Source organism: Otolemur garnettii, unplaced genomic scaffold (assembly GCF_000181295.1).
Source record: "Otolemur garnettii isolate 467f Iridium unplaced genomic scaffold, OtoGar3 scaffold00089, whole genome shotgun sequence".
Lineage (NCBI taxonomy): Eukaryota > Metazoa > Chordata > Mammalia > Primates > Galagidae > Otolemur > Otolemur garnettii.
The window spans coordinates 2,494,697-2,516,843 of NW_003852484.1; the positions used below are offsets into that span (position 1 = coordinate 2,494,697).

General features: G+C 41.4%; 1 protein-coding gene and 1 pseudogene across 1 annotated transcript in view; one reads left to right on the forward strand and one right to left on the reverse strand.

The window, feature by feature from the left end:
• The first annotated feature begins 369 nt into the window (after window positions 1-369).
• Window positions 370-10,608, forward strand: LOC111726987 (annotated as a pseudogene).
• Window positions 10,609-17,748: 7,140 nt separating this feature from the next.
• The window catches only part of SEC22A (SEC22 homolog A, vesicle trafficking protein), a 74,494-nt gene continuing 70,095 nt past the window's right edge, over window positions 17,749-22,147 (reverse strand). The window contains exon 7 of the mRNA XM_003795076.2: window positions 17,749-18,443. Coding sequence (XP_003795124.1) covers window positions 18,243-18,443 — 201 coding nt within the window. The 3' untranslated portion in view covers window positions 17,749-18,242. The remainder of the gene's footprint in view (window positions 18,444-22,147) is intronic.

Sequence of the window (22,147 nt, forward strand, 5' to 3'; positions counted from 1 at the left end):
GCTCATGCCTATAATTATAGAACTTTGGGGGGTCGAGGAGGATGGATTGTGTGAACTCAGGAGTTTAAGAACAGCCTGAGCAAGAATGAGACCCCATCTCTAACTGAAAATAGAAAAACTAGCCCAGCACTGTGGTAGGTGCCCATAGTCACAGCTACTTGATAGGCTGAGGCAAAAAGATCACTTGAGTCCAAGAGTTTGAGATTACTGTGAGCTAAGAGGCCACAGCAGAGTTTGATCAGTAGCAAGAGTGGAGAGCAGACCCCAGAGAGCCCTAAGCAGCCCATCACTGCTGCCAGCCTAGTTACTATCACGTATTGGGAAAAGCCACACCTGTGGTAGCCAGCCCCAGCTACCATCACTGCAACTATGATCAGTGACACTGAGACCCAGCAGCCGCCCCCCCCCCTTGCCCTCAGCACTGCACACCAAGCCTGGCACCGCCTGGAAGGCCTCACATCATAGGAGCAGGGACAAGAAGGTCATCACAACGAAGATTTTGGGAACAGATGAATGGTTCAATGTAAGAAAACAGATATGGTTTCATCAAAAGGAATGATACTGAGAGGGCCCAGCGCATGGGCCCACAAAGCAGAGCCGAGCGCAAAAGCCCAGCAGACGGGGCTAAGTACACAAGTCCTGTCCAGGAAGGAATGAGTGCACCGATCCAGAAACCCGGCCCCTCATATTCCCATCCTGCCTTGCCCTTCACGCTGACTTCCTTTTCCAACTCAGCCCATAAGTGAAATAAACGGCCTAGTTGCCCACACTGTACCTGAACACTGTTTCCTTTCTTCATGTCTTGAAAGAACCTCTTATTTTGGTGCCGAAAATCCAGGACAGGGAGAAGTCCCCTCAGGGGGCCAACATATACCCCATAACCCATTCTCTACTAGAAGGACTCTTGTTCCAACAAGATGAAGAAACACATGGGGACTTCTCTGACCCCCACCCAGAATCCATCCATTTATTAGTGAGGTTAGCATTTCATTTATAGCCGCTCTGGGAGCCTTTTAACCTCGCCTTCCCTTACTCTCCTCCCCAATTCGTATAGCCCCTCTCTGAGCCTTTTAACTCCTCTTCCCCTTACTTTCCATTTCTTCTCCCCCTCATCTATTTTCTATCTCCAGTTTCTGATATGGGGACCACTCAGTCACAGATTCCCCCTTCACACCTTTATCCTGACCTTAAACCTAAATGCCTCATCTTTTTCTGTAATACTGCTTGGCCTGTACAAAAACTAGACAAGGGCTAACAATGGCTTGAGAATGGCACCTTTGACTTTTCAATCCTCACTGACCTTATACCAGTGTCCCTTCTATCCAGGCTTTCTTCCTCCTCTGAAACATTCCTTCTTTGTGTTCATCTTGTGAACCCTCTCAGATTTTTCTTGCACAGGCCAGACAACCCTCCCTGAACCTTCTGACTCTCCCCTATCTTCCTTTTTTTTTCACTTTTTTTAACTTTTTTTTTTCCTTTTACATTCCCCCCCCCCTTCCCCCCCCCCCCCATATTCTCAGGCTATTTGGTTATAGCTTTCATATAAAAAGGTTTAAATTAGTTTCATAATAGGGGTGTGTACATTGGATACTTTTTCCTCCATTCTTGTGATACTTTGCTCAGAAGAACATTTTCCAGCTCCATCCATGTGAACATGAAGGATGTAAAGTCTCCATCCTTCTTAATGGCTGCATAGTATTCCATGGTGCCCCCTATCTTCCTTTAACCCAGCAGACATCCATCCCCTTTTTGCCCCCCTAGAATCTGCCCCCTCAGCCTCCTCCCTACCTGCAAAAGTCCACCCTGTCCTCCCTCTCTCCACCACCCCCCACAAACCTTCCAACACTCATGGGCAGGAAAGGGAAGATGGTGGACCCAACTTCCCCACCTTATACTAGATCCGGCCATGCCTTTGGACCTTCCACTTCCAGACCACCACAAAAACCTCTGTACTCCCTCTGAGTAGTTGTGGGAATGGAAGGTATCATCAGGATTCATGTCCCCGTTTCTCTCTCAGACCTGTTCTACATAAGTCAGAAACTAGGGTCGGACTCCACAGATCCCACAAAATTTACTCAGGAATTCAGATATATAACCCAATCATATGACCGACCTGGCATGGTTTATATATTATCCTCACCTCTACCCTAACTTCAGAGGAGAGGGAACAGGTCTGGATCCAGGCCCAGGTCCACATAAGAGATCAACAGAGAATAGATGAAACCCTGCCAGAAGGTGCTAGGGCTGTTCCCTGGGAAGACCCAATTGGAATTACCAAACTGATGCTTCTGGAGTGCACATCTATAACCACATGGTCCCGTATCTCTTAGAGGGACTTAAAAAAGCCCATAAGGCTGTGAATTATGACAAACTTAAAGAAATAACCCAGAAATGGGATGAAAATCCTGCCCAGTTTTCAGCCTGTCTTAATGACACCCTCCACCACTATACCACCCTGTTGCCAACAAAGCAATGAGGGCAGGCTCATTATCAACACGTATTTTATCTCCCAGTCTACACTTGATATTGGAAAAAACTCCAAAAATCCCCCCCAGGACCCTCAGACCCCCCAATGAGATCTCATTGACCTGGCCTTGCATCTTACAAGGGTACATGTGAAACTTACTAAATGTAGAATATACATATCTTAACACAATTAAGAAAATGCCATGAAGGCTATGTTAACCAGGTTGATGAAAATATTTCAAATTGTATATAAAACCAGCACATTGTACCCCATGACTGCATTAATGTACACAGAGATGATTTAATAAAAAAAAAAAAGAAAAAGAAAAGAAAAAAATAACTGAGAAGGGGCCTCTAAACAACAGTGACTCTCAGAGCTCCAGTCATTGGCCTCCACCATTAGACAAGCCCCAGCTAGCTCTCAAAACCCTTCCAGACAGTCTTAAAAAGGAAAACCTCCCCTGGGACCATGCTTTAAGTGCAGAAAAACTGGCCACTGGGCTAGGGAATGAGCAAATAGCACCCTCCCAACCCCCCGGCCCCCGTAAGCTGTGTCCAGCGTGTGGAAGTCCTCACTGAAGTCTGACTGCCCAGGTCCTCCTGAGGATCTGGTCTGTAGTCACTCCCAGGACCTGGCTGAATTCTCTGACCTCTAGGGCTTGGCCACTCCAGAGGTACAGAAGCCCTCTTGGACAATCACTAAAATTGAAGTCCGGGTAACTCTGCTGGTGGAAGATAAGCTAATCTCTTTTCTTATTGATACTGGGGCCATTTGCTCCACCCTACCCTCCTTCAAAGGTCCCTCACAACAAACAGAGATCTCGGTGGTGGGTACTGCTGGCAATTTTCTATGTCCTAATGCTATCCCACTCTTGTGGTGCTCCCTTTCCAGATACTCCTTTTCACACTCATTCCTCATTATTCCTTCATGCAGCATTCCCCTACTAGGTAGAGACATCCTCTGAAAATTACAAGGAACCCTGATGATTCCTGCTGGCTCCCACCTCTCACTATCCATCCTACTCCTCTCTAACCCCTCCCCTACAATTCCTCCATTCTCTCAATCCAACCTCCCCATAGACCCCATCATGTGGGGTACTTGTCTTCCTTCTATAGCCTCCCATCATTCACCTATTCTCTTTACCTACCTGGGTTCTTTACCCTCAGAACCCAACATTCACATCCTTCCCTTAAACAATACCCAATCCCTATGGCAGCCCTCAGAGGCATTAAACCACTCATCCTCAAAACTCCTTTGGCCAGTATTCTTGAACCTACTAACTCTCCCTACATTACTACCATCCTTCCTATAAAAAAAACCCAATGTTTTTCTGCAAGACTTATGGGCCATCAATGAAATTGTTTAGCCTATTTACCCAGTAGTCCCTAATCCCTATACCCTCCTATCTACCATTCCTTATAATTCCTCTCATTACACAATTTTAGATCTCAAGGATGCCTTTTATACCATCCCTATCCATGAGCTCTCCCAACCAGTCTTTGCCTTCACCTGATTTTTCCACCAGCCAACAACTCACCTGGATGGTCCTCCCACAAAGATTTACAGATAGTCCTCATTACTTTCGTCAGGCACTTCAGGCTGACCTCTAGCAGTTAACATTACTGGGGAATTCCACAGTTCTTCAGTACGTAGATGACCTTCTCCTATGCAGCCCCTTCCCCACTGCCTCCCAGAAAGATACCATTCACCTACTCCCTTTCCTCACAATCCAAGGCATATAGAGTGTCCCCTTCCAAGGCCCAGTTAACTTCTCCCTCTGTCTGATACTTCAGCATCCTCTTGCAGGAACGAGAAAAACTCATCCCCCCTGACTGCATTCAGGCCATCTCCTCTTTACCCCTTCCCTGAACAAAAAATGACCTCCTCTCCTTCCTGAGGGTTCTAGGAGATTTTAGACCCTGGATTCTCAATTTTGTGCCCTTGGCTAAACTTCTATACACCACCGCAAAAGGCCCCCCAATCGACCTCCTAGACCTGCATCAGCTTTGGTCAAGTTCCTTCCTCTCCCTACAATGCTCTCTGTCTAGAATACTTTCCCTCCATCTTCCTGACCTCCACTATCCATTTTACCTCTCAGTGTCAGAACACCAAGGATGCGCAGTAGAAGTCCTAAAACAGAAACCTCACAATAATCACCTCCCAATAATAGCATTCCCTCAAAATAGAATTCACAGCCCTAGGCTGGCCCCCATTGCCTCCAAACGGTGTCAGCCACGTCCCTCCTTTTCCTGGAGGCCCAGAAACTTACCTGTCATGTCCTCACATATCTTTTTACCCCTTACAACATTCCATTTCTTTAAAACACCAATACTTGGCTCAGTGCCTGTGGCTCAAGTGGCTAAGGCGCCAGCCACAAACACCCAAGGTGGCGGGTTTGAATCTAGCCCGGGCCTGCCAAACAATAAGGACGGCTGCAACCAAAAAATAGCTGGGCGTTGTGGCGGGTGCCTATGGTCCCAGCTCTAGGGAGGCTGAGGCAGGAGACTCACTTGAGCCCAGGAGTTGGAAGTTGCTGTGAGCTGTGATGCCATGGCACTCTACCTAGTGGGGACAGCTGGAGGCTTCTGTCTCAAAAAAAAACCAAACCCACCAATACTTATCATCTTTACTTTCAGCACCTCACTTACTCTAGCTCCTAATCCTCTTTATAGAAAACCCTAACCTCCACTTTCTCCCTGGCCCCACATATGATCCTTCCTCTCCATTAGCTGTCTCCACTCACATGACCCTCACAGTCCCCAGAACTCATTCCATGACTGCTGGCCTTTAATTGTGGTAACAGTATACCCTCTTCTCAACATCTCCCTCTTTCCTTTACCTAACCCTGAAGACACCTGGTTTATCGACAGCAACTCTTCTAAGCCCACCACCCACTCCATTGCTAAGGCAGGCTTTGCCATACTCTGCCCCCTGTCACCTTCTCACAACAGGCAGAACTCTTAGCCCTCACTGAAGCCTTACAACTTGCACAAGGCTGTGCTATTGTCATATACACAGATTCTAAGTATACTTTCCACATAATCCATCACCATGCAGCCATATGGCAAGAAAAAGGATTCATTACCACCCAACTCTCCTCTACTGTCAATGCCACACTCATTAAAAACCTCCTGAGTGTGGCCACTATCCTGAAGGAAGTGGCCATCATCCACTGTAAAGGCCACTAGAATAAAAGAGATCCAACTTCCAGAGGCAACCAAGAAGCTAATATAAAAGCCAAACAGGAAGCTCAACGTACCTACACCCTCCCCACCCCAGAGGGCCAGTACTTGTCCTTCGATAAATTCTCTCCCCTATATACATCCGAAGAACAAGACAATTACCAGTACCTTGCCATGCGGGGAAGATGGTTCCTTCAACAGGGAAAATTCATTCTTCCTTCTTCCCAAGCACGGAATATACTCTCTTCCCTCCACAATAACTTTCACATTGGCTTCAGGCCTCTTTATACCCTATCTCTCCACTCCTTTCTCACCCATATCTATCTCCCTTTTAAAATAGATAACCCAGTCTTGCAAAATCCATACGCAGGTTTCACTCCAGGGGGCTATGACCCCTCCTTTCCCCACATATCATGCCTGGGGCCAAACCCCTGGACAAGACTGGCAGATTGACTTCACCTGCATGCTCCCTGTATGAAAATATAGACTTCTTCTAATTTGGGTTGATACCTTCTCAGGGTGGGTCAAAGCCTTCCCCACAACAGGTGAAAAAACCATGAAGTTGTCTCTCTCCTCCACCACATTATTCCTAGATTCAATCTCTCCAACTCCATTCAGAGCGACAATGACCCAGCTTTCGTTAGCCAGATCACCTCCCAAATCTCACAAGCCCTAGGAGTTCAGTGGTGCTTACATGCCTCACAGGCCCCAATCATCAGGAAAAGTAGAAAAAATGAACAACATCCTTAAACAATATCTCACAAAATTGTGCTCCAACACAAACAAGATTGGATTGAGCTCCTCCCCATCACTTAACTCTGAATTCGCTCTACCTCTCACAAAGCCCTCTATTACAGCCCTTTCAAAATAATGTATGGCAGAACTATTATTCTAGGCCCTGGACCCCCTCCAGACTCTATCATAGGAAACTGTTTTCCTATCCTCCAGGAAACTAGGGAGGAACTTAAAAAAATAACAAACTAGCTCTCATTCCAACACTCAGCAGAAAAAGTCAGTGATTGGCGAGACATTAAGTTTTCCTCAAATCTCCCTTGCCCCACAGGACACTATCACCTCTTTGGACAGGTCTTTACACTGTTCTCTACAGCACCCCCATGGTGCCACCCCCACCTTCTGGCTGGATCCACCGATCCCAAATAAAGCTGTGTTCTACAGATAAACTTCCAACACTGGAAGATGCAAGTGGAAATCGCAAACACTATTCCCCACCACCTTAAAACTCACCAGGATCCCTGAAGAGTTCATTGTTGCCATTAGGGTCTCACAGAAAAGCAATGTCATGGAGAATAAGCACACTTATTGAAATTGTGTTTTAAATAAAGGTGGCCATCTGCTCGCTCAGGCAAAATGGCGAACTTCTTTATTTGCAGTTGGTTTATATAGGGAATTTTGTACATGGGCACAATATAGCAATGACCTCATTGATCCATTTAAACATCATGTAACTACCTCATGATTAGCTTCTGATAATCCATTCAACATACACCTTTTGACATAACCCTTTCAACATAACCCAATTTAACATAACTTAATGGAGAACAGGTTGTTAGCCACTACTTCTTTGTTCTTATCTGATGATGCCTGAGGCTATGGAGGAACAAGGTGGACTGAATACCTGCCCTTGCTGGCCTTGCCATTTGGAGGCTGTTACTTAAACAAGGCATAAAGAAACTTCTTGAGCATACAGGAATTAGTGTGCAAACCTCTGCTCCCATGTAGGCCTTAAGTCAGGGGGGGTTTGCTGGAATAAGGAATATAAGGAATTTTCAGGCTGGACTTCTCAAAAGCCTTTTATGAGCCCAAGTTTCATCTGTGCCGTTAGATACCTGTATGCACTGGGTAAATTCCTCTTCTCTTGAGGTCCCCGAGCACATTTCCATTCCCGGACCCATCAGCACGCAACCTTCGTTACTTAGCACAGATCAGGAAAGGTTACTGATGGGTATCTGGCCAGTTTTCCAAAGGGCTTTTTTATTGGCCTTATAAAGTCAACCTTAATTCCTTAACACAGTAAATGCTACTCCAGCCTTGGTCATGTTAGGCTCACAACCAACTTGGCCACATGGGATTCTGCCTCAGTTTCTTACAAGTATGCCTCCACAAAGTCTTTTCACTGCTCTCAAATGGCTTTTTTGGCCAGAGGCATATAGGCGTTTCGCCTATAGTCCATTTCCCCATAAATGTGTAACATTCCTCCCTGCTTCCTCCCTTTCTCTACAACTTCTCTGGAGATGACGGGCTACTCTCACATGTTCAAAGCTGGCATGATCTGTGGGTATAAGGCACCTTTCAAGTCTCCCTCTCTGAGGAAACCCAACTTTTCCTCTTCCTACTTCTTTCCTTCTGGCTACCTCTCCTGTCAATCCTGGCCCTTCTCCCCATGCTGTCGACCCTGACTGAATGCACATGTTATCTTAGCACTCAAATTTCATATCTCCATGAATACCTTACCAACCCCCATTCCCACATCAACTACACCGAATTTTTACCTCAGACCCTCTCTTTCACTAGCCATGCAGATATGCCAGCACACTGCTATAATGTCACCAAAGCCTCTGAATGTTCTTACAGAGGAAAGAAGTACTGGACCGGGAAAATAACTGGCACTGGATGCCCCTGAGGTAGAGTTGGGACTACTGTCTGCTGGATCTACCTCATGCATGTAGGATTGTCAGATGGAGCAAGAACCCAGGACAATAGCATGTCACCAAGAAACAGGATAACTCATAAAAAAAACTACTCCCTTCTAGTACAACCCCTCTACCCTCTAAAGGGTTAGACCTCACTGTTCTGCAAGGCCTACAGCAACACTCTTTTATTCCCTGGCTTTTTTTTTTTTTATATCATAGCTGTGTACATTAATACAGTCATGGGGTACAGTGTGCTGTTTTTATATACAATTTGAAATATTCTCATCAAACTGGTTAACATAGCCTTCATGTCATTTTCTTAGTTATTAAGACATTTATATTCTACATTTAGAAAGATTCACATGTACCCTTGTAAGATGAACCAGAAGCGTGATCCCACCAATCACCCTCCCTCCACCCATCCTCCCCCTTCCCTTCCCTCCCTCTCCCCTTTCTCCATATTCTTGGGCTATGGAACTATAATAGTTTCATAGTAGGGCTGAGTACATTGGATACTTTTTCTTCCATTCTTGAGATACTTTGCGAAGGAGAATATTTTCCAGCTCCATCCATGTAAACATGAAGGCGGTAAAGTCTCCATCCTTCTTTAGGGCTGCATAGTATTCCATGGTGTACATATATCACAATTTATTGATCCATTTGTGGATTGATGGGCACTTGGGCTTCTTCCATGACCTAGCAATTATGAATTGGGCTGCAATAAACATTCTGGTACAAATATCTTTGTTGTAGTGTGATTTTTGGTCTCCTGGATATATACCTAGTAGACAAATTGTAGGATCAAATGGCAGGTCTATTTTTAGTTCTTTAAGTGTTCTCCAGATGTCTTTCCAAAAGGAACATGTTAGTTTGCAATCCCACCAGCAGTGTAGAAGTATTCCCTTTTCTCCACATCCATGCCAGCATCTCTGATTTTGGGATTTTGTGATATGGGCTAATCTTACTGGTGTTAGACGATATCTCAAAGTATTCCCTGGTTTTTGAACACCTCCTTCTCAGCTGCCCTGAACTCCTTCTCTCTCCTCTGCCCCTCAGGATGCTGGATATGCCTTTCTTTATACCAACATCTTTTCAATCCCATACCCATACCCTACACATATAACTCTTCCATTCTGGCAGAAAATAACACAGCTCTGTTTGGCCCCATTAACTACAGACTTTCTATTCCTAGCCTCCCCCAATTTAACCTGCTTCAATCTTACCTGTACAGGAGATTGTTGGCTTTATAAAACCTTATCTCTGTTCCCCTAACTCAACTTTTCCCTTATAATAGACTGAAAAGACTGGGAAGATAGGGTGAAGGGAAAAGACCCACCACATAAGGCCAAGCGCACGGGCCCACAAAATATTGCCAAGCACAAAAGCCAAGGGAACAAGGCTGAGTATACAAGTCCCACCCAGAAGGGATGATTACACCTACCCAGAAACCCCAGATCCATATATTCCCATCCCACTTTGCCCCTCACGCTGACTTCCTTTTCAAACTCAGCCCACTTGCACCTGAGTGAATAAATGGCCTAGATGCCCACACTGTACCTGGACTGTTTCCTTTTCTCACATCTTGGAAGAACCTCTTAGACACCATGGAAGAGGTATTTGCATACAAGACTATCATAAAGAATAACCCCAGGAAGTACCTTCATAGCATAGGAGATGGAGAGACTGTGGAATTTGATGTTGTTGAAGGAGAAAAGGGTGTGTTGACAGCAAATGTTACAGGCCCTGGTGGAATTCTAGTTCAAGGCAATAAAGACACAGCAGACCTTAACCATTACAGCCACTATCCACGTCATGGGGGTCCTCCATGCAATTACCAGAATAGAGAGAGCAGGGAAAAGAAGGAGGGATTGGAGAGTGCTTCTGAAGGCCAGGCCAACAACACTGGCCTTCCTACCTTACTACTTGGGGAGACCCTATGGGTGTCCACCACATTATTCCAACCCTCCCCTGTGGGGAGAAGTGATACAGGTGCTGACAACCAGGGCACAGGAGAACAAAGTAGACCAGTAAGACAGAATATGTACCAGGGTTATAGACCATGATTCTGCAGGGTCCTCCTCGCTAAAAACAGAGAGGACAGCAATGAAGAGGATGATAAGGATAAAGAGAATAAGGAGATGCGACCCAAGATCAGCAGCCACCTCAATGTTGGTACCGTGGCAACTTCAATTACTATCGCATACACTCAGAAAACCCTAAACCACAAGATAGCAAAGAGACAAAAGCAGTGGATCCACCAGGTGAGAATGCATCCACTCCTGACGCTAAGCAGGATGGGGCTGAATGAATGTTGGTTTACCATCTCTGCCATCATCCAGCAAGAAGAAATGAACACAGACTGGAGCTGACAACCATAAGTGTTTTTTGCCCATTGACCAGATAATTAGAACTATCTGCATTATCTATGCAGCATGAGGTGTCTTTTTTGATAATGACAAATGTGCTTTTTTAGAAAGCTTGGTTTTGGGTGGCGCCTGTGGCTCAAAGGAGTAGGGTGCTGGCCCCATATGCCAGAGGTGGTGGGTTCAAACCCAGCCCCGGCCAAAACCTGCAAAAAATAAAATAAAATAAAAAAGCTTGGTTTTTCTCAATATACCTTTAAAGGTTTTTAAATTGTTTCATATTTGGTCAACTTGAGATTTTTAAGAACTTCATTTTTTTTTAACTTTTTAAATTAAATCATAGCTGTGTACATTAATACTATCATGGGGTACAGTGTGTTGTTTCTATATACAGTTTGAAATCCTTTATCCAACTGGTTAACTTCATTTTTAATTTGTAATAAAAGTTTACAACTTTTTTCAAAAAAGTCAACAAACTGTAAGTACAGTTTGTAAACTAAAAGTCTTAAATAATTAAAAAAAAAAAAAAGAGGCCACAGCACTCTACTCAGGGTGACAGAGTAAGACTCTGTGTAAAAACTAAAAGAGCATCTCCATGATAGGGCAGGAGGAGGCTGCCAGCTGTCTGCTCTGCCCCTCCCCTTCTGTCAACCACACAAACCCTCATGGGGCCCTAACAAAGTGGGGGCCTGAGGGAGGCTGTCAACCATGGACACCTGGTAGATCAGATCAGAATGTTCAAAGTGTGTTAGCGTCAAAATATTAATGACATACTGGACAGGGTGAGGTTCCCAGGAACATTTCCCTCATTCGCCAACACCGTGTGCCTCGGGGGCTGGGGGTACTGGAGAGACAGCCTACCACTTCCAGATGTGTGACACTGGGCAGCTTCGACCCACTTGCTTACCTCAGGAGGATTTTGTGAGGTGTATAACATTCTGTGTGCAAATCAGCAGGCATTTGGCAAGTGTGAGTCCCTTGTTCTCTCTAGATACATCCCCAGTGTCCTGGCCCAGAAGTCTGCACACAAGCACCCACCAGGCCAGGGCACCCACCTGTTGGATATTTCAACGAGATCCTCACTTAAGCGGTGATCTCTGAAAACTTTCTGCAATGATTTATCACATTTGAGGGTATTTGCAATTTAAAAGACTTTTACTGCTTAAAGTAATAGTAACAAAGAACACCACCATGTGGTGGCAAAGGCTTTCCTAGCACTCGCTATGCCAGGCTTCACATGCTTTTTACATTTATTGACTCAATCCTTACAATTCTGCTTTGCCAAAGGTCTTTTTTTTTTTTGAGACAAGAGTCTCAAAAAAGACTGTGACCCAGACTGTGACCCTGGGTATAGTGTCTTGATGTCATAGCTCACAGCAACCTCAAACTCCCGGGCTTAAGTAATCCTCTTATCTCAGCCTCCCCAGTAGCTGGGACTATAGGCCCCCACCATAATACCTTGCTAGTTTTCCTGTTTTTAATAGAAATAGGGTCTCCCTCTTGATCAAGCTTGTCTGGACTTGCCAAGCTCAGGCAATCCACCTGCCTCAGCCTCCCAGAATGCTAAGATTACAGACATAAGCCACCATGCCTGGCCTGCCAAAGGTACTATTATTATCATCACTTCACATCTAAGGAAACTGAGGGAAAAAGGTTAAGTGATTTGCTGAGGTCACAATGCTAGTAGAAGAAAGAGCTAGGGAGTCTGGCCGAAAACTTAATCACTATGTTATACTATGAAAAGTTACCTTCTATTTCTTGGTTAATGTTTTCAGACATAGGGACCACAAAGCTGATTAATTCAAGCCCCAAACCAATTCATTCTGGCATTCTGCTAAGAAAAGCAAATGTTTATAACACATGAATCACCAAGAAGGCTTTAACATTCTATAACAAGAATCATTAACTCATGAGTTAGTTTTAGTACAAATACTAAAATGTAAACTTTCTTTACAGGATGTATAGTATCAAAGGTACCTATAAAGGTCACCATACCTCTATCTGTCCTATGTCACTATTGTAAAGGCTAGGATTTTAGGAAATTATTTTATTTAGCCTAAGTATCCACAGTGTAGGAATTAGCACTGATCTGATCTTTTATTTAAAAAATAAAATATTACCTGACTGCATACGCCTTATATATTTAAATATATTTTCACATTATCTAGCTTAAAATTACATGGTAGTTAAGAGCATGAGTTCTTATTAAGATCTGGATTGAAATCTTGGTGCCACAATGAGTGTGATTGTGGCTCAGGAGGCTTGTCTATCAACTAGCAAGCTTTCCGGCATGTTTTCTGTGAGGATGACATGCTTAGCAGACACAGGTCCTGTCACACAGTATACTTACTTATATCCCTGTGTCTGCTTCATCTGTTCTCACTGCTGCGACACCAGTAGGAGCCCAGCTGTTGTCAGTCACACTCACTCTCTCTCAAAATTTTCAGAGCTGCACTATGGCATAGAGAAATTAGTACCAACTTTTAAATCACTTGAACCTGTATTTCAGGTGTGAACTCCACACCCAGCACTCATCAGTGTGATACCATACAAAGGACAAAATGTTACGTCTCCAAGTTTTAGTTTCCTCAAGTATAAATGAGATTTTCCCCTTCCCCACAGGCTGCCATAGAATTAACTATATAGAACAATGTTTTTGAACCTTTTTATCTCACGGCACACTTGAACCTATAGTTAAACTTCGGCAGCATACTTAAATTATGTTGATCAAAAAAAGGAGTAAAAAAAGAATATACTTACTGTGCTTTGAACTTCTTTTGAAAATAATTTCATGAATGATCTTTAAAAATTTTTGCAGTATACTGGTTGAAAAATCACTGATGCAGAAGGACCTAGCACGGGCACATAAAAGGCACTAATGAGCATTCTTCTCATTTGCCCTAGGCACTGAAGGAGTTCCATGCTCAAGGGTAAAATATTGCTTGTTCACCTTTACGAAAGGTCCTTTGCAACCCAGCCTTGCAGAAAAACATTGGCACACAGGAGGCAAACAATGAAGGCACAGCTGGGGAGGGGCCGCCAGGACCGGATGGGAGATGGCGTGTATAAGTCCTGTTTCTACCTACTGTCAGATGGAGCCTGAATGTGCTTTCCGCTGGGCAAGCAGTGCTGTGGGAAGCAGAAAAGGGCAAATGTGAACCGTGGGCGAGGTTGGGCTGAAAATACTGTTTATTGCCAAGGGAATAATTTGTAAGCCTCAGTCCTGATTTCAGGAACTGAGAACTAAACCTGTTCTCTCCCTGAATTTCCTATGGCCCCTAATTGATCCCACACTAGCACTGCCAATGCAGAAGATGTCTGGCACATCCATGTGCCCAAACATCACCACCACTCACAGTTAACAAGCGGGATGACGCTAGCCACTTGGCTTCTAACCACTCAGTGTTTTGACTTTTATTACAATTTTATCTGCTAAATAAAGAGACATTGCAAGAGTGGCAGCCACAGATACAAATTCTCTTGGAGAAACTCAGTGTCTGAACTAGAGGCTGCAATCTGCAAGCTTTCCACAGCAGCCCCAGAACACTGATGAAGATAAGATACCTCTCACACAATGCATAATGAACGCTAGAAAAGTTGTATTCTCTGCTGACTCAGCCCTCACACACAAACTCATTCATGACTGTTGGAACTGGAGGGGTTCTTTTATTAACTTTTAGTGAGGATATTACTAAAGCAAATTTAACTTTAAAAATCAGGTTTTATTTTACCATACACATTTAGGTGGCAAGCCTTCATTTCCTTAGAGATAGATAATAAAGCAGAAAAGTACTAAGAAGTGTTGACCATAGACAAAGAATGCAACCTGAAGAGTGGCCTGTAATTGGTGGTAAGGCTAAGTGTTCGATTTGGTCTGTGTGCTGGCTGCTCTTGAAATAATTTATGTGTTTTACCACACACTCAAGGGTAGTTCTCTTAAAGTGAACCTCAAGTTTTAAAACAGTAACAAGAAAGGTAGACACAAACACACTGTTGGGCACCCTTGGAAATCCAATGGCTGAGTGCATCCTTGTGCTACTTAGTAAACCTTTTGAAACAAAGGACAAGCAACTGCCTTGTGGGGAGCAGTTAACCTCAGGAGCAAAGAGGAGTCACCCTCTCTGACATGGAGGTTAAGCCTGTTACGACAAATCTTTGGTCTTGGTGGGGACTTGACAAAGCAGAAGTCTAATGGGACACTACATGTGGCTAACAAAAATGAAGCCATGCAGTTCTCTGGACTAGGGTCCACTGTGAAAAAGACCACCTTTAATGAGAATAAATGTGCTAATTGAGGGACAGCATATTCACTTTATATGTTATAAAGCTGCAAGATTGCATAAAGGTTTTCTATGTTTCAAGGCATTTGCTTCAAATGGATTTTCAAGCTTTAATAGATATTTATTTTCAGCTTGGGATAAGAATTCTTATAAAAACAAATTCTTCTATTAGTCACACATATACACACACTCCTCACACAACCCTGAAATGGAAGCCTCTGAAAACTGGTACAAGTTGAGGATCCAAGACACATCCTAAGACACCAGTGTGCATCCATGAGAACTGTGTTCATTTTGGCACTTCACTCACAGGACCGTCAGGTGAGAACAGTTTTACCAGAATTCAAGAGGATGAACTCTCGCCTAAGAATTGGTATGCTTTTGACCCATTGATAGAGCAATGAATAACTTGTTTCCCTTCTTTTAGCCTTAACTTCCATAAAGCTCCAGAGTCAAATTTTACCTAAATTTTTAACCTAATAATAGGTTAACCCTGCTATTTTCATTGACCTTACTTTTCTTACCTTTCCGTCCATAATTAACAACATTGTATATGTCGTATCTTAGTATGCAAATTTGTTTCGCAAAGAAGCATGTATAAATAACAAAACAGCAAACAAATACTGCAGTTATTTTGAGTATATAAAAACGGGTATTTTTGTTCTTCTGGTATACCATAATCAAAAAGCAGCATTTCAGAATTACCTAAATTAAGATAAAATATATCAGTGGCAGGCCTGCACTGATTTCAGCACCCCTTAATTCCCTGATTTTACAAAGGACACACATATCCCCTGAATATAACCTTGGTCACCTCCACTAGTTCTATGCTGATGGAAAAAGCCTAGAAGGTTAAGAGTGAGTGTGCTTAGTGATGGTAGGTCACTAACCTATGATAGGTCACTAACATCTGATCACCTTTGTATCTGCTGCCTTAACATGAGAACAACTATGCTTCCCCTGTGCTACAAAACTCACTATGACAGGGCAAACTCAGACTTAGAAGTAAAAGTGCAATATAAATGTAAGATCATATATGCCTCAAAAGTCCAAGGACTTCTTTAAACCCATAGCCAAAGTTTCTCTTTCCAAATTCATGGTTTCTTTGGTGACAAGATACAGGCACTCAGAAATGCAGCCACCAAACAATGAAAGAAAGTATTTCTATTCATGAAACATTATTTTTACCTGTTTTCATTTTTTACATAAAGATATAAACATCCTCTTATCCAGAACAGCCAGTGAAAAAACAAGACAGAAAACAAAGTAAACCTTTAAAAGTAGCTGGTGAGTAGTTTTCAAGGGTTCTTGCTAAATGGATCCAGATACTGAACATTATAACTTATTAATTCAATGGTAAGGAGGTAGCTCCTGAACTAAACTGGTAAGAGGTATAAAATATCAATACCTAACAAAATCACAATTAACCAGAATGTTCCAACTTCATGGTTAACTGACTTTTTACAATATTCTTTGTTTTAACCATTAGTTTAGAAAACCTTTCTAAATTGAACTACTTCCCTTTCTTGGCTCAGTAAATACAAAATGCCAAACATAATTCAATGTTTTGATAATTTAGATCACGTGATACCTTGGGGTAGCTCTTGGAATATATATTAATTTCTGTGCAGCCTTGCTGAAGGCAGAAAATTGGAGTGAACTAGTTTGTTTTAAATAAATTATTGTCTTCCATTTACCTCATTCTCCTAAAATGAGGGTATGAAGGTTTTAGTCAAGCAAGACTTTATAGTTCTAGACATAGCCACATACAGTGGTTCAGGCAAACAAGGTGGTTCAAGGGCCTTTACCGTCTGAACTATTTCTTCTATTTAGTAGTAAGCCCTCAAACATAAATTACAGTGTAGTAGGGTCTACTGCCGAAGTGAATGATAGCAAATTTCAGTACCTTATGAATTCTTTGTTTGGAATTTTTTCTTTAAAAAACAGAAGAAAATCATTCATGGAATGACTTCCCAAACCAGGAGAGCTGTAGATTTTGCTAATAAAATCAAACTGTACTTCCGATGTTATTGATTCATAACTGCTTAAACAATCTACACATCATCATCAAAAAGAAAGTTAAATTCTCTCAGATACAAGGTCCTTAATCACTCAAAACCATACAGTGGTTTGGATTTGCCAGGAAAGTCACCTCCTTATTCTCTTAGTACAGTCAAGTGTCTCCACAGTGTAGGACCGTATCACACAAGATGATTTTAGGTGGTGCACAACATGGATTAACACTGAATCACAGTAAGAGTGTCACTCCCTTTACAATTTTCTATTGTCCTGTGATTATTCCAAAGGCAGAGGCTTGTTCTGGTGCTAGGTAACATCTCTACTGCTACCACAGAAAGCAGGCCTCCTACATTCAGAGGCTTGGAGAGCATGAGTACTGAGCTATAGCTTAACATTTTTTGTGTTAATTAAACTGACACTGATTTTCCATGTAAAGTAAAATTTTTTCCTTTTTAAAATATTTTAAAATTTAAAAGATAAATATTAAGAGAATACTAGTAAAATAGTACTCAAATGACTGAATTTTGGGAAATAATGGCTCTAGTCTAATGAATCATATTTTTTAAGTGATTTCAAAAGAAATGACAAACATGGTCTAGAAAGGAAACATGTCATGTATTTTCAATACCTGTGATATTTCAAAGATGAGCTCACTACAGCCTTTTCCCACACTAGCTTATTTCCAGAGTTAAGATTCAAGCAAAAATATAAAAGTATCAAGAACCAATTCCACAATATCCTAGATATCATAAACTCTTGGTACCATAAAAGTGCAAATAATCTGGTATTTAGCACAGTCACGTATTTAAAATATAAGCTTCCCAATTTCTGCAGCATCTTTTTATTTGGTCTATACTGATGCCTCACAAAGGCAAACTCAAGTTGTAGAGTTCCTGTGCTTGGTCCTCAGAGCAAGTACCACATCCATTTTTTTGAGTGAACTCTTCAGCAAGGATTCAGGACTTCTGGCCAAGTCTTCCAAAGGCATCTGACAGTGTTTCCGCTGTTACAGCCCTTGAGAGAGAAGTCTCTTCCTTCTCCTCCTCCTCTGAACAATTACATGGCCACAATAATTGCATGGCCAAGATTCCTCTGAGAGTTTTCCCAGCAGGTCTTGCATGCTCACAGGATCAGCCATGCTGATTTTAAAAAAGGAAAGTTGGAGAGAAAGAAAGCAGAGCTTCTCATTTGTGGTGAATAGTTTCTTCATCACAGTGGCAGTTAAGATATGTTCCCTCCTTTTCCCCCTGAAGCCTAGGCAGTATGTCTGAAGGATGGTGTCAGACATCATAATCGGGAGCCTTGCCCTGAGCTTGCCTTAGCCAGATCTGTAGTGTAACAAATGCTCCCACAGTCACGTGAAAGAAAAGCTGCCAGAGGTTGCGGAGTTCATAAAGATACATGTTGCACAGACAGATTAAGCCAAAAGTCAAAAAAGATTTGACATTCCGCCAGCCGGTGTAGTAGACAAGTAAATAACACTGTTCAAAATATAAAAATGAAAGATGATTAGGGTTACAGGAAAAGAAATAGATGTTTCTAATATAACATTGTAATAGGTCAGAGAATACAGTATGAGAATGGAATACCATATTTTTTATCTAGAGCTAAGATAACGTAGCATATCTAAGACATTCAGATATGAAAGTTCCACAGCTTAAAAGGGAAACAGATTTTTCCTTTTATGTTTTTCATTTTTCAAAAGAAAAGCATTTTGTGTCATATTTCAAATGAAAGTACAATTGGATGATTCTCTTGCAAACAAGTGGGGCAAATTCTCCAAAGTGATAGGTAACTAAGATGCATCCCCAGGGTTTGAGGGGGTTCTATTCTCACTGAGCAAGGTACAAAAAGCTTACATAAGCTATTTAGCAACATAGACACTTACAGAACCTGAGTCTGAGTATTAATAAAATTAATAATACTTCACTAGTCCCCCCATTGAGTATAAGGAACTGTGCTGGGTATAGGCTCTAAGTGAATATTTGAGGAAAATTCATTCAGTGAATTATCTATGGAGGGTCTACTGCAAGTCAGGCACTGTCCTTCAGTTGTGAGTAAACAAAGCCCTTACTCACACAAAGCTTATCTTTTCTTTTTTTGAGACAAGGTGTCATTCTGTTACCCAGGCTGGAGTACAGTGGTACAATCATAGCTCACTATAACCTCGAATTCCTATAGTTAAGTGATCCTCCTGCCTCAGCCTCCACTAATTTTAGCATTCATTCATGATTCTTGCCTGTAACAGTTATTACTGTAGTGTTTGCCCAATGCTAATTTTGTATTTTTATCATTCTCTGTACATTTATTAATTGGATTTCTACTGTAAAAATAAGCTAGCTTTTCTGGCATTTAAAAATAATACTTAATTTGGGCGGCACCTGTGGCTCAAAGGATTATGTCGCCAGCCTCATATACCTGAGGTGGTGGGTTCAAACCCAGCCCCAGCCAAAAACTGCAAAATAATAATAATATTTAATTCTTGGATTTCAAGGTGTTTTAAAAGTAATGGTCCCTACCTCACAGGTTACTTAAGTATAAAAGAGAAAAAGACATCTTTACAACAGAGAGATCTGATAGATACCACTTTCACCAAATGATCAAACTTACTACATGTTTCCTGACTGACAGAATAAGAGATACACAACATATTGTACTACACAGTACTGTTGCCAAAATAATTAACCTGAATCTAATAAGAAATAGACCATAGAAATGGAATTCTAAAAAAATACAAGTAACCTTTTTTCCAGAAATGGAAAAAAGAAAAACAAAACAAAAAATAAGCCCTAACATATCCATAATTACACAAAATGTACATAGCTTAACATAAGCAATGGCAGAGTAGATTTAAAAACATGACCCAAGTCTATGCTGTCTGTCAGAAACTCACTTCAAGTGATATAGGCAGTTGAAAGTAAAAGGATATGTTATACAAACATTAATCAAAAGAAAGCAAAAGTGGCTACATTAATCTCAGATAAATTTCAAAATATCTCAAAGCAAAGAAAGAAAATAACCAAGGACAGACGGCAACATTATATGGCAACAAATGGGTCAACCCTCCAATAAGACATAGCAGTCAATCCTAAATGTTCATGAACCGAACAACATAAATGTAAAAATAAGAGAAGCAAAAATAGAACTGAAATAAAAAACAGAAAAATCTATAATTCAATATTCTTCTCTTAACAAAAGAAAGAACCACTAGATGGAAAATAATCGGCAAGGATATAGAACTCAACAATACCATCAACTAACATGTCCTAAACATTTATTGAACACTCACCTAACAATAGCAGAATACACAGTATGTTCAAGTGCCACTGGACCATATACCAAGATAGAACATATTTGGGGCCATAAAACAAAGCTCAACAAATTTAAAGTGAAATCATAGTGTGTGTTTTCTGACCAGAATGGAATCAAACTAGAAATCAGTAACAGAAAGATAGAAGAGTAACTCCAACCACCCGGACACTAAGTAATTCTAAATAATCCATAAGTCAAAGAGGAAGTCTTAAGGAGATTTTATTTATTTATTTTTTTACTATTATTTGCATTTATTTTATGTTGCACCTATTCCCGTGCCACAAGGTTTTGTTTGTTTGTTTTGCAGTTTTTGGCCAGGGCTGGGTTTGAACCCATCACCTCCAGCACATGGGGCCTGCACCCTACTCCTTTGAGCCACAGGCGCCACCCTATGCCATAAGGTTTTGTTTCTTCAGTTTCTTCTGGGATATCTTTTTCTTTTGTGCTACCTCCTCTTCTGGTTTGGGAACAATTTGTTCCTTTTCAGTAAGGATCATCTCAATATGGCAGGGGGAACTTATGTCTGGGTTAATGTCATGGGCTCTGTAAATTCGGCGACACATCTTGGGTGCTTTGTTCACTTGGATATATGCTCAATGACCAGAGAATCTACATTTAAACCCTTAAGTTCAGCATTACTCTCTGCATTTTTAAACATGTGCAGCAAAAACTCAGCACTCTCTTTGGGTTACCGACCCTGTGTCCAGCCCCACTATTTGGCCTGGGCATATCTACCAACTCCACTATAACTGAACTAAATAAAAATGCATCTAAAGAAATGCTAACAGGAAAATTTATAACACTAAATGCATACATCATAAAAAAAGAAAATTCTCAAATTAATCATCTAAGCTCCCACCTCAAGAACCTAGAAAAAGAACAAAATAAACTGAAAGTAAGCATGAGGAAGGAAAAATTAAAAGAAGAAATCAAAAACTTAAAATAGCAAAACAGTTATAAAAACCAGAAAAACTAGATAAGGTTCTTTGAAAAGATCAATACAATTGACATGAAAGACAAAGAAAAGGAGAAAGAAGATACGAATTACCAATATCAATTGTCAATATCAAAACAGTAGATATCAACACAGACCCCACAGATATCAAAAGGACAGTAGAGAATACTAGAACCAACTCTGCACACATAAATTTGATAAATTAGATGAAAAGCACTTCTTCACAAAGCACACCTACCATAATTCACTCAATACAAAACAGATAATTTGAATAGCTCTATACCTATTAAGAAAATTGAATTTAAGACTTAATTATATAGCTATATTAATCAAGACTATGTGGTACTGGTGGAGGAATAGACAAAAACATGAATGGAACAGAATACAGAACCCAGAAATAACCTCATGCAAATACACAAATATACCCAGTTGATTTTTGATAGATGTGCAAAAGCAATTCAATGGGAGGGAAAAATAATCTTCAACAAATGGTGCTAGAGCAATTGGTCACATATTGGTCAAAAAGAAAAAAAAAAGAGCCCCCACCTAGGCTACATCTCACATCTTCTATGAAAATTAACTGAAAATGACTCATAAACTTAAATGTAAAACATACAACTATAAAACTTTGAGAAAAAAAATAGTTAAAAATATTCTATGAGTTCCCCAGGTATTAGGTACCCCAGGGGAATTCTGTTCTGCACAACTTCTGAAAAGGGTTGAATAGACAGATGGATAAGAGATGTAAAATTTTCTCTTTTGAAAGCATTTTTTTGAGAATCTGTTTTTCTTTTTTCTTTTTTTTTTTTTTTTTTTGAGTCAGAGACTCAAGCTGTCCCCCTGGGTAGAGTGCCGTGGCATTACAGCTCACAGCAACCTCCAACTCCTGGGCTCAAGCGAGTCTCCTGCCTCCGCCTC